At 37.1% G+C, this 14,181-nt stretch overlaps 1 protein-coding gene across 3 annotated transcripts in view; it reads left to right on the top strand.

Moving 5' to 3' along the window:
• LOC137291776 (orexin receptor type 2-like) overlaps window positions 1–12,999 on the top strand; it is a 63,604-nt gene extending 50,605 nt beyond the window's left edge. The window contains exons 4-7 of one of the 3 annotated variants that reach the window (XR_010957280.1): window positions 3,064–3,164; window positions 5,439–5,528; window positions 8,771–11,268; window positions 12,819–12,888. Coding sequence is in view for 2 of the 3 variants with exons in the window: in XM_067823296.1 (XP_067679397.1) it covers window positions 3,064–3,164; window positions 5,439–5,528; window positions 8,771–8,943 (364 nt within the window). In the remaining variant the exon portion in view is untranslated. Of the gene's footprint in view, window positions 1–3,063; window positions 3,165–5,438; window positions 5,529–8,770 lie in introns of all 3 variants that reach the window. The other 2 variants (XM_067823298.1, XM_067823296.1) reach the window with 2 other exon arrangements.
• Window positions 13,000–14,181: the final 1,182 nt, after the last annotated feature.

The raw sequence follows: 14,181 nt of genomic DNA, 5'->3' as shown, positions 1-14,181 counted from the left end.
GAGCTATCGACAGTTTGATGAAGCATTACTGTTTTGTCATATTAATCTTCAGAGCATCTTCAGAGCAAGTGCGACCTTGACACGTGAAGATACTGTCAAACAGTGCTGTATCGAGGTTGAATGGGCCGTCGTACATACCTCGAGTTATCCGGGGTTCTCCTTGGCAAAGTCGAAACACAACCGCGAAATGAGGGGAATATACACAGGGACCATGCTTTTATTTCGAGATAACCATGCGTTCCACCCGTCAAAGCTTCGGCACAGAGGTTTCTGACTGTACATACAGTCAGCTTTTTACTTCGACAGCAAGCTGGTGTGGATGTAGGTATTATACTGTAACACAACCTACTAATGTGAGATTTCTTGCAAGCCTGTCGGACCAAAAAGTTACTAGTCCACAAAATAATTCCCTAGCCCGACATTTAAATACAGAAACTAAGCACAAGATGTTAAAAATAGATGTCGGCATGAAACGGAATTAAACTCATTTCATTCTAATTTTCATCAGGCCTTAATCTTGGATGATATAAAAGTATATTAACAAGTCGGTGAGAGTATATTCACAATGTGACCGAATGAAAATTCACTAGCCAGTCGTTCCTGTGATAGTGGAGATTTACTGGCTCGACTGGATTATTACTAGCCACGGGCGAGTGGCTATTTTACACACTACAGTCTGCCGAGAAACACACATCACTGTCCGGTCATGTCTTACCGACGGAATGTAGGTTGAACTACTTCACTTCTGTGAGGGAGTTATTTCCCTGTGTAGGCCATCAGCCCATGTACAGAGTTATATATCTTCAACTAGTGCAGATTTATATTTCAGAGCTTCCTTAATAGACTTTTCACATTTAATCAGAAAACTCACATCATGTGAGGTCAATGATTTATGGAATTTACAAAGTTTTGATAAAGAATAAAGTGGTATATACTTCTTTCTCCAAGAAACATATGCATCGTATTCAAATATGAAGTGAACCTTATTTTCAATATTTTTATTATTACACATTCTATATATTTTATTTATAGTAAGAGGCTCGTTTTGTCTAACATTAAAACGTAAAGGAAGCTCATTTAATCTTAGCAAACATAAGTATCTCCTTGCGTCCCCACTATTAATAACTGATACATAATATTCAACTGTATACAATGATTTAATAAACTTATGATGTACAAGTCTCGATGAAGCATTAACATTGCTAACAAAATTTGTTGTTCCATAATCTTCTAATCTCTGCTGAAATAACGACCAAAAATATGAGCTATATCTCCAGTATCTTGACTAACCCACGCATATGTAAATCATGCATATTCAGCTCTAACCTGACACAAGGCGCCCACGTGTCCCTTCCAATAGAGCCTAGACTCTTTCTGCAAAAAGGAAATTGTTTGGGGTAGTGTGTGTCAGGCATTCCTAACAATTTACACCAATATTTCACACATTTCAAGTAATAATCTACATAAATTCCATGTGTACCACATTCAGCTAAATCTGCTTTAGTAGGTACATGTGTACCTACACCTAAATCAGATTTACAAAAACTAGTATGAAATCTATCAATAATAAATACTCTTTCCGGAAGTCCCCCCCCCCCCCCCCCCCCCCACACACACACACACACAATTCAGAAGCAGCTAACTATTTTGACGAGGCCACTAACGGGCTATTTTAGAATAGATATTCCTCAATACTCAATAATTTACCATTGACACTTTTATTCATTACTGAATACCAAAGTATTCACGACATTGTAATGTAAAGATATTATCAGCTCTACAATAACCTTTTCTAAATCAATCACGGGCTGCAGGAATACTGTGAAAAAAATCAGCAAAACATTTAAGATGATCATTTATGAAACAGCAGAATATGTTCGTGAGGGTATCATCCATCAAAGCTATAATAAACAACACAATTGGAACTTCCTTTTAGTACAGTGGAACAATAATACCTTTAGTCCATTTAGATGGGAAGATACCCGTTGGCAATGTATTATTGTATATAGCTAACATATACGGAGCTAAAACATTACTACAACACTGAATCATTTCAGTTTTAATACCATCAGGTCCTGGTGTTTTACCCTGCTTATGATCTTAACATCTCATAGCCCTTGCAGATCCGAGTTAGAATTGATCTCCAGTAACCCATCCTTGTAGTGAGAGGCGACTAACGGGCTAGTGTGGTCAAAGAAGTCTCGCTTATTTACAGACCACCGCCAAATAGCTGGAATATTGCTGAGTGAGGCGTTAAACAACCAACCGACCAGCCACAACTCATATGCGGTCAGCAGTGTCTGCCTTTCCAACAGTATTACACACAGTGTTTCAGAGTCCAATTCAGATCGCTTTCTACACAAACGGTTACTGAGCGGGCAACAACGGACGCACGAGTGTAATTATCCACCACATACACATCAGCCCCCACAAAAACGCACTTCCTATGCGTTGACAATTCCATTCGGTCTAATTATGTTACAGAAATAGGTACTAGTTGGGCTTCACTTCACACTTCACGTGCATGACACGTGTCCCATGACACAGCTTCAGTTTTATCGACCTTTTTGAAGATTTAGAGTATAAAATTGTTTCATTCATGAAAGTGACATTTTGTTTTGATCGTATTGATGATATAATTTATCCAAACATTTCCATTGGGAATACATCAGTAATGGATTATAAGATGTAATCTGTATTGCATTTTTGGATGAGGGAAGAGTGTTCGAGTTTTTTTTTTAAAAAAGATGATGTAAAACAGTTGCTTTCGTTATGATGTTTTGTTAAAAAATGTGAGTATGTGTTAAAATTGTATTTTCGGTTTCCTGATCAGCTACAGTCAGAATTTCATCAGATCGCTCAAAAGCTGTTTTAACTGTTCCGAATGACTTGTTTTAACTGTTCAGAATGATTTATGCGTTTGTACTTGTTCCGACTTTGAGTGATGCATGCATATTATGTTCATTTATTTTGCCTCCTACGCGTCATGAAATCTGCTGCGGCAAATATTAGATTGTGATCATTATCCCCAGGCGTTCAGCTCTTGAAATCTCTGCTTTTCAGGTGCTCGGATGTTCAGGTTGCCAAGCCTGCCTTGATGATTGCTCACTTCCTCTGCTACTTCAACAGCGCCATCAACCCCGTCATATACAACTTCATGAGTTGTGAGTGCAAAACCGTATTATCAGAAGTAATTTTAGTAGCAGTTCTGGTTCGTTAGCAAAGGTGAAGCGCGGGCTGTTTCGTGTGTACCTGTTGGTATTACTTTGCACCAAGAATAGGGCCGTTCACCTTCACCAACTGTCCACAATCATCATCTGATATCGTAACGTGACTATTACCAGGCTGCTCCTTGTCGCGTGTACGCTTGAATGTTACACAAATGTGCTTGTGATAATGACCATTTACCTCTAAAGAGTCTTCATTGTTAACAGCAAATCCGGCTTTAGCTTTCACATGTTTTGTATTTGACAATCTATATAAACGGCAGTCACGATCCCGGGTGTGATGGCTTGAATATTGAAGCGATGATGAGTATACCATTGTGGTCTGACAGAGAGGAAGACATCTATCTCCCTTTTTGCATCCTTGGTACACGAACATAAGCAACTTTCCTAAATCTAAAATTTTGACAATGACTACTTTATTCTAATTTATATTTTCTATTTCCTTTTGAAAAGCATCTATTGATCTTGCAGTTACTGCAAAGAATGTTAATGAGTCTGGGGTGGTGTACCGGATAGCATTAAATTGGATTTTGGTTCCAAAAGAAAAACAGGAAATATCTGGGCTGTTTCTGTCCAGTTGTCACAGATGATAGATATATTCATTGCCAACTGACTTATGTTAGATAATATATTTCTTTATTTTAAAATGAATTTCCTGTTTGTGCCGCTGCGTTATTCTCTTTCAAGCGGCGTTTGTAAGACGTATATCAAGGAACATGTATGAGATGTCAATTCATTTTGTGGCCTTTAGATTGATGAAAGGGTGAAACCGTATTTTGAGAGGCAGCTATGACATGCAAAGCACTGTTTCCAGTGTCATCCTTTCACTTACGTACTGAATGCAATCAACTTTCTGAATGGACAATGATCTGGGCTCTCGCTTATGATGCAAATAAGCGACAAACACACATAAAAATACAAACGCTATGGATCAAAAGGACCATTTTGACTCTCACTGTGACCTTTGCTTATTTGTTTGTACAGTTTCAGTGGCTCGTACACATATTGCACATTGGGCTTTCGTTTGTTGCACTTTCATAAAACAGACTTTGTTTGCACGAGGACAACACTCTGTGCCTGTCTGCACACTTTTGCCTGTATGCTTGTGCAGTTCTTATGGCCTTTACAGATAATGCACATGGGGTTTTGTTGGGTTCCCTCTCGTAAAACGGTGGACATTAACGGTGGAGACTCTGAAACAAAAGTTCTTCCCAAATATTGTTTTTCACACGCGTCCTGTATAATTAGAAAATGGTAATGTGAATTTCACGTTTCAAATCTGGTACGTCCATCATGGTTTCTGTCTATCCCTGAAGGACTGTTCTTCCTTGCAACAATCCCGAAATCGATTTCTTTGAGGGTGGTAGATGCAAAACATTTTGTCTCACTTTATGGTGTCCCACTGTGACTCGCCAGTTTATGTATTTATGCACATGTACACATCAAAGTGTCAAATCCGACATTGTCTGTTGCTCAATCCCAGACTTTAATGAATTAAACATCCCCCTTGCCATCTTTCGAAAGGTTACTTGCATAATTGTTAACACCTATTGGTGACATATTGAACAGAGGAAACTTACTCCTGGGACACGACATTTGAAGACTCGGTGTGAGCCTGCTATGAGGCAGAGTGATGCCGAATGACTGGTGGCCCATTCTGTGGTGCAGATGCAACTGCTTGAAAACACATCACGCCTGTGTTTTCTGACTGTCAGTGTCTATTATTCACAAAAAGCCCGGGCACACCAACATTTACACACACCCCAGGGACATATTGTTAGATCCGCTGACACCGAGTCCAGTAAAATCAATTAGCTTTTCTTCTAATGCATTTTTAAGTCTATGCTAATTCATATGTTTTCACTGTGACAGAAAGTAATGAAATTTGGGATAGTGGTTTTCGTGTAACGGTGATTTTTTTCGCATGCTCTAAATTCAATTTAATTCAAGGACTTCAATATCGAAGTGTTGTACAATCTGCACATTCAGTCTTCATTAACCAAATCCATTTTAATAATTCGTTAAATATAGCGCCACAAAAATACGCCCAACAAAAACACAACCCCCTCTCATGGTTATGCAAGCATTTAGTGTTCTGTCTATTGCACATGTATGTTGTTTATTTTGTTAACATAACTGTCACGTTTTAGATGTGAAGATGCAACGAATTCCAATAATGCGTTTTTTCATGTGATGGTTTCTCCTTTTCAGGTAACTTCCGCAGAGAGTTCAAGGTCGCTTGTCGGGTTTGCTGCAGGGAAGGGCAAGGTCACGGCCACACAAACTACTCTGCGCATGACGGTAGGAGCGAGGCCTATGCTTTTAATAGCATCAAACAATTTGACCTATGGCATTCCAGCTTTAAAACGTATCACATAAAACGACATGAAGGTTTCAGATAAATTGTGGTTGTTCTTCCAGGCTTCCACCTATCAACCAGTTACACATGTGTCGCATTCGTGTACACTATGCATAATCTATGTATAAGGGAGTCACTTACTAATATTCAGACAACCCAACAAAGACATACCATTATATAGTTTTGACTCTCCTTAAAATCAGATGGTTTGGATACAATAGCTCCACTGATAGGCGAACTCGTAGCGAACTTAAATGGATTCGTCTTAATCATAATGCAACTCGTATATAAAATATATAATTTTGGAATAAATTATAAAGTATATAATTTCATATAATTTAAACTACGTTTATACACACATTGTGTATTAAGCAAAGTTTACAAAAAATCATCTTTACATTTGAACGTGTATATTAATACACAGCTGCTAAATTATTGCCCGTGACTATTAACTGTCAAACGTTTAACCAATGTTTGGCATTGATTAAACTGTGTAGGAAACGTTTAATTTTCAAACGTTATGGATAATGCAGACTAACCAACGACAGCCAAATCTTTTCAGGGTTTGATACGAGTGAATACTGTCAGCAAACTTGAAAAATGTCTTTCTGCAAATTTCTATTCTCATGGAAGGTTTACCCCTTAGAACTATCCAATTTGCCTTTGTTAAACGATGCGGTTTCATCTCTGACTATTCTCTCTTGATGTTACACGATTGTAATCCTAGAAACGTCAGAGTATCTATCGGAAAGTGTGGTTTAATAGCAGCAATACACATTGATCTTATAGGCGCCTCAACTGCTTAGTTCCATTTCATTACGTTATGCAAAGGCTCAGGCTGTATCTCGTTGAGATCAGATGCAAACACAGAACTCCTTAAATTCCTCTTGGTGCGATTACTAAAGCACGATTTAAGATGGACAGTTTTGAAGCATCAGTGTCACTTTCCCAGTGGTGACCGGTCCTAGATTACCCAGGAAATGGGCAAGCTTATATCGGTACATGTCCAAACTAGACAAAGACCTTTTGGTATCCACAAACTTATGTAAAGTGCATACGTTATTGACAAACTGTATATGACCGAATTCTAGAAGAGAGGCAACAGTGAATACATTTCTTGTCTCGGTGTAGAACCAGAGATATTACGTGCCAGTATTTGGAAAGAATTTGACACAGGTGTTTCGAGCGCCATTAAGAATAACTCCGTTTTTACAGTCAGTGAGAGCCTTTTCATTGACAAAAGCATGTTTAACCGTATCTTACACTAATAAAATTGGTATACCCTTGTCGAGCTGCTTCGTTGGGAATACTGTTCGGCTATAAAATCTCGATATCTTTGACCTGAATTTTGTTTTGAAAAGTAATGTCTTTGCCTTTCATCGGTCCATTATTCAAAAGACATGCTTAGTTGAAAGAGATATCTGTATGAACGTGTATGCGACATATACCTCCCCCGCTATACACTGTCACTCTTAGCTCCATTCTCGGATGAGTGTATTTGAAACTACATACACAGTCCATAGCAATGATCACAACACCCCTTCTACCAACCTCTCACCACGTTACGTATTGTGCATGTCTTGCACCATGTTTTCAGCATTGACCCGCACTTTGAATCAGTTTTATTTCGCTTATTACATCTGTCTTTCGTAAATCTTCTGTGTCTGTGTTGGATTTCCTCATATGAAGAGACAGAAAACGTTTCTCCTTGTGTAGTGTACAAAGAGTGTGGTTTTATGTCGCTTTTAGCAATATTCAATCAAAATAACAGCGGGGAACACCAGAAACTGGCTTCGTTTTAGAAACATGGGAGGAAGAAGCAGGGTTCTCGGCATGACGAACATACACTTTTTTATAAGGACAATGATGCTGTACTAGGATATATTCTTGAAGACATTAATTATAAGCTCCAGGTATATTGCTTAGAAAAAAGGTGTAAAAATTGATAATATGCAAGAAGGATTTAATGCACACGAAATACATGTACATATTTAAAAGATTATACTGTTTATTTCGTTATCACAGCGAACTATTTTCTTCAATACAGCCAATAACAAGAGTGTCATTGCTGTGAAGTAAACGCCAAAACGATTTTCCATCGAGACTTTCACCTCTTAACAATCATCAAGACTCTCATCACATAGCACTTCAATAGAATTCGGTAAGCAAGAGCAATAATTGTTGTGGTCACTTTCGGTTGTACTCGCACAGTTGGCTTACTGTCATGATTAATGACCCAACAAATATAACTAGTACCTATCTCACTTTAAAAGTAGAACGTCCTATCAAATATGATCTTTTAGTCCTTAATTGCGTGGTTCCTTCACAATACGTCCCTTGTGTTCCCCGCACGTCATCGTGTTCTGTTTGAAAGTGTACCAGACTTCCGATTACTGATTCTGTGTGTGCAATTATTTCCTACAGACCTCGTAAATGTGTCACGGCGATGACAACAAGAGTTGGTTTTCCCCCATTCCTTTTAGTGCCAAGATAAATTCTGTTCTATTTAGCCTCTTAACCGCAAAGGAAGTTTGGTGGCATGGCGAAAATTTAACAGCTAGTGCAATAGCCTTGTTGTTACGCGAACATTTAATATCTTTCGCAGATTATCCTCCAAGCTTGGAGCATGCCGTTTGATTTTTTCTTAATTATAGCACTCTTTGCTTAGCATAGTTTATATCTTGTTATTTACCATGCATTGCTTTTCCATTGGTTGAAGCTTTGTTGACAATGTCAGAATTTGCATGTTATGTGATTTTCATGAATGATGACATATGCACTGTACTTGAGGTTAGCGCGTTGTTTATGATGACAACAATATTGCGACGTGGATGACCTGAGCTTCACGCCACTACCCACAAACACGCGGAACGCCACCATCACCATGGAATTGCATATATGCCTTACCACAGTGCAGTACTTGCGCGTAATACTAATGAAGTCTTCCTTTGCTGAAAGCCTATCAGACCATCACGCCCGTCTAGCGCACTTTGCTTTGATGTAGCGCTGCTGATTAACACACAATTTGTGAACGCTCCTGACACACTTTGCACAATCTGCTCGGCGTAGACTCCATTGAACCTCCATCCAAGGTGGGATGCTGCAGGGCGCTCTTCTGGCTGTACTTTGATTGTGACGCGCTGTGTACTAACGGGCTACTTAACAAGTTACATCGCTATTTCAGGCTGGGCGTTAAAAACCACCTCCGATGCAAGGAATGGACATTCCGGAGCCATTGCAAGCAGAAACATGAACTTGAGACAATCAAGTGTCCTCACATCAAGCGTTAGAATATCCAGTATTAGAAAACCAAATAATCAAACTCACGTTCACTTTGGAAAGGTCCAAAATGTGTAAACAGCCTTTGGCTTGTCTGTTTGAGTCTAGGTTCTGTTGACTATCAACAAAACGTCCCACAGAGCTACCTCCATGTGAGAGCTCGTTTTAATTTCTACTAAAGCATGAATATGTTATTGTAGAGCTTTCTAGCTATCCTATTCTGGACACAACTCCGTATTTTTTACCATTATTATTGTGGGGGAGTTTGTTTTTGTTTTTTGGGGGGTTGTTTTTTTTTGTTTTTGTTTGTTTTGTTTTTTTTGGCTTTGACTATTTGGTCAGTTAAGTTATTTTATTGACACTCTCAACTTCTTGCACTTGCTATTATATCCGATTGCTGCATAAACTTGAATGAAACCCCACACAAGATAATGAACAGTGAAATATTCCTCGATAAATATTCGGCTCCAGTATAACTTGTTCCGTTATATGCCTACCATACATATAAAACCTGCATGTATATCATAATTTCGAGAATGGTGAGCAAGATACATGTTTGACATATTTATATAATACAATATAACATTAGTTAATTATTTTTCAATTGACGTTACGTACAAAATGTGAACTCATGTTCATTGAACTGAAACAGCAACTGAAACAGGCCCCGATTCCTCGAAACAAACTTAAGTCTGAGTTTTGACTTAAGTTCACGTTTTTGCTCAAATTTGAGAAAATGCAGGAACATGCATTTTGCAGAATGAAAGGAAATTTGTATCCAACTCAAACATAGTAGACAATCTGAATTTGGTGGACAGATTTCTTTAGTTGTTTGGACTTTTTTAGTCTAAAAAATACAGTTGAGATAAAAAATCAGCTGTTTCAAATTGTCAAACTCAATTTGAGATTTGAGTTAAAACTTGTTAAACTTTGTTTCGAGAAATCGGGCCCTGGTCTGAAGTCCGAAGAAACTATGAAGCAGAAAACGATCATTTCCTCAAACTGGTACCAGTGCCTTTTTAGAAGCTGAACAACATTTTGAAAAGGTATTAATTTTCTATTTAGGATTGTTATATATTTTAGAGATAGCAATGTACATATGTTGTACAGATTATAACCAAGGTCACGTTTGATTGCAAAGTACTACAACATATTTAATTATGAGGCCGATTATGTACATATATTAAATATATAAATGTACAATAATACATGACACGACAGACGATGTTCTTTCGTACACGTTAATATTGATTACTGTGATATCGTAACATGGGTGTTTCATGTTGAAATGTTTGTATTTTATGTGATTTGTTTACAAAGGTCACGTATAACTGAAGAATATTGTCATGTAATCCTTTTATTAAATGTAGCATATTTTGATGCTCGACTCTTACGGATATGTTTGAGCTAAACATTTACTGTTGACGTCCTAATATTAATAAAATATTTGTGATAAATGTACGTAGACGTTATTTTGTAACTTTTTCATAAATGTTTGTTTCCATAGAGAAAGAACTTTAAGGAACTGATTTTTTGTTTCTTTGGGCATAAAACGAAACTGATATTACTTCAAATCTAGTGTTGGAGTAGATCTGACCCAGAATATGCTGTTTTGCTAGAGTGACGGTTTTCATTACTTAAATCTTTTCGTAATTGACAGGTTCTTCGTGATTGACAGGTCATTCGTGATTGACAGGTCATGGTTAGATTGGATTAATCCGGTGCCTATTACTGAACATGTAATATATATCCTGTATCATTCCCCTAAAGTGCAAGGTGTATTGCGTTTCATACATTGCTGATATTTGCTTTGGGGTACAACGTATGGCCAAATAATTTGAAATAAATGACGAGTATGATTGTGATACCGTCCCTTTTGGAAATAAGCTGTGTTGTTTTGTAGAAGTGTAATACATTTCGTCTTGAAAGATACATTGTTCGTTTGGTCTGACACACACGCATATGTAAATAAAACTTATATGTGAGCTGGATTTTTGTGTTCTCCTATGTTGGACTTATGTCATTTAGTGTTACGCTTAGTGTTGCGCTTAGTGTTACTCTTAGTGTTACATTAGTGTTACTCTTAGGGTTACGTTAGTGTTGCTAGGATTTTAACAAACAACTTTTTTGACCTCTGAAACATGTAGCGGGGAAATAGGGTACCATATCAGTTGTCTCAAACCATTTATCTCTTGTATCCAAGCAAACCTGTATAACGCTTTATTACATTTCTGTTGATTACATTTCTGTTTGTTACAAATACTGTATCAAGCTCTTAACAAAATATATAACCATCTGAAGCCTATGTAGCCGTATCTTTGTTATTTTACGTTTTGACATATCGTCTCTTGTCTATATACTCTGACATTCTTCAGGTGCAATTCACTCACCGTCACCCGAGAGGTAAGTGTTTGCTTGAACCCATATAAGTTTCTGTTACCATGTATGATTTGAGATGTAGCAACGCTACACTAACCGACGAAAAGCTTGAGAAAACAATATTCTGTGTATCATATCATTAGCTAGGTGAAATATAGAAACAAAAAGGCAGTTTGGATTGTATGTGAAGATAGATTATTGTGGGTTTAGAAACAGGCAGTTCATATTAAAAGATCATTTTATCATAAACAACAAATTTCATCATCGTTCATGGTAACAGAAAGGTGTTTTTTACTTCAGAAAAAGGAATTATGATATATCACTTTCATTTCTCATTAAGTTGTTTCTGCACACAAAAAAATAAGTGTATTCAAATGCAAAAACGACTTTTTATAATGCGTACAATAAACCGAATAATATAATTCAAAATTAATCCATGTGACATATCATACTTTCCTTTAAACCTCTTATTGTGAATGTTCTAACATTTCAGTGTGACTCTGTATTGAATAATTATTCTATTTTCATATTTCACCCCGTTTTTGTTAGGTGTCAGTTTCAGTTACTATTTTACCAATTCCGTAAAAAATAATTTGACCTGATGACATAGCATATGAGTATGTGTTCAGTTTTTTTTTTTGCTTGTTTCAAACTAATCCTTTAATTGTTTTAGCATAAGGATATCGGAGATAAACAACACGGTATACCACTTCATGGTGTCAAATATGATCTACGCACAAACCCCCTATGATTCTCTGATGTCTTTCTTCTCTATGTTTAAAGCATGAACATTCATTTGGAAACTTAAATTTGAGTCCGTTTTAAGTCATTTCTCTGTTTTAGCCTCTTAATTGGTATATTGTTTTCTTATTGATATGCAAGTAGCCAGGTGCATTTTTATGATTTTTAATTTTCCCATTTGACATCAGTCTCCGTTTCACATTCATTTCCAACATTATGTTACTATATGTATACATTGTTTATATGTTATGTATAGTTAGTGCACAGTATTGGTAATTTCTTACTTTGCAAAACAACAAAATATATTGATAGTAAAGACTATTAATACTGGTTTTCGATTTGTTTAAGAATTTCATTTTCGGTGCGTTATGGCTTTCGTAGCATTTAAATTGTGTTATAACAATATCTCCAATTGCCGACAAGGAACTGTCACTGACAGTATTCGAAGGGCATACGATTAGCGTATACCATTCATTTCAAAAGTGCATAAACACTTTTGAAAGCTGACTTCACGATTTTATTAGAAAACAAGTTTCACATATACAACCTTCTCCATTACCCAGTGTATTATATCTTCATTTCATATTTTGTTCCAAATACCAAGGACGCATTCGCCATCTAAGTTTGAGTCTTTTTGACGTGACGCTATATATAGCCAGTCCATTAAATGGCTCTCCTTGGCGAGAGGCATATGGTACCTTTTAGAGATTATTTCAGAAGATCACAGGTAGTGGCAAAATAAAATGAGGACTCAATGCACTGGATAAACGAGCTGTACCAATGATTGTTGGTGTGTGACAGGGCATTTCTCTTAAACATGTGTTTTCTTGCAGCACGAGAAAAACTCGACTAAGCTGTTCTCCCAACTTAACAGTGTATCGAGCAGTGCTTCAAACCAAACAGTCTCCTTTGTCAATGCTGTAAGATGTTAACGAAGATGTTAGCCTTGTGTGTTTTACTGTTTTGTGGAAATGTTTCAAAATATATGCTGCAAATTGTTTGACTTCATGTTCGTGCTGCTATGTGAAATAAAGAAATCCATAAAGATGTCTGTGTTTGTGATTAAATGGGATGCCCTTCTCCTACCTCATTTAGTATGATCACTTTTTTCAGTATTCCTGTATTTAATCACGGTAGACGCAACTCACAAGTGTAAGAAAAGAATGGTTCCGTCAATCTGGTGATTTCGAAATAATATATTGGTCATATGTGCTGGAAAATGACAATATTTTACGGAAGCTTCTTTGTAACAACGTTCCCAAGGCGTTTTATGGAAACTGTGTAGAGCGTCTGTCTTCGAAACCAACTCTTGCTATGGTGCAAGAGACCACAATTGCCAACTTTTACCTTACCTCATGAAGGGAGAAATATTTTTTAATCATATTGAAATATATTTAAAATTTACAATTTGACAAAATGCTTCCAGCAATAATGTGGAGTTACCGCATCGGTGGCACTTGTACCAGTGTGGGTTATCGGCGCTTCGCTGGGAAGAACTTGCCACATCAAGACAGACTCTTTATTCTGAAATTTGCATTCGCTTGTGTGGTGTCGACTTGTAAACAAGCGAATCTGGGCAAGGCAATACAGCAATTGTCCTCCTCGGGGTAGGACACACTTTCAAGAAAGGTACTTCTAAATTTGGAATCAGACAAAACAGTAGTTGATGTCTGAGTGGTTCCATCTGAGCACAAGGACGGGAGTCGGACAAATTAAGGACTCTGTCCATTTCACCGACCCATACAATCACCTGGCATTTAAAATCTAATACTGTACGCCATAAGATACGTCACCCCCCTAAGTAGGTGAAATGCATCTTTTTCAGAAGAATCAAATTGGCCTCCTTTCGACCGAAATAAACCAATAACAGTGATTTAGTTGACCAGAAGAAAGGTTGAAATCAAATTCTGCTTTGAGATAAAGATAAACCATTTAAAGTCACAATTTTTCAACTATCAAAATAAGAAAACAGCTGGCGTAAAGAATGTAAAATTGTAAAAGAATCTTTCCTATGGTTTCAGTCCTTTAAAACATTTTCTGCTTATTTACGTTAGTGAAAACAAGTACGACATGCCTTTGATATATGAATATGTGTTTAAGAACACCAAAAAGTATCGTTGTTAACATGTTTTCCTACGAAGTAACATTTGTCCATTTTCTGTTTGCACGTATCAATGCAAATCGCCAGAGCATACT

This window comes from Haliotis asinina, chromosome 7, assembly GCF_037392515.1.
Source record: "Haliotis asinina isolate JCU_RB_2024 chromosome 7, JCU_Hal_asi_v2, whole genome shotgun sequence".
NCBI classification, from domain to species: Eukaryota; Metazoa; Mollusca; class Gastropoda; order Lepetellida; family Haliotidae; genus Haliotis; species Haliotis asinina.
This window is presented reverse-complemented; position numbering and strand designations above follow the sequence as displayed.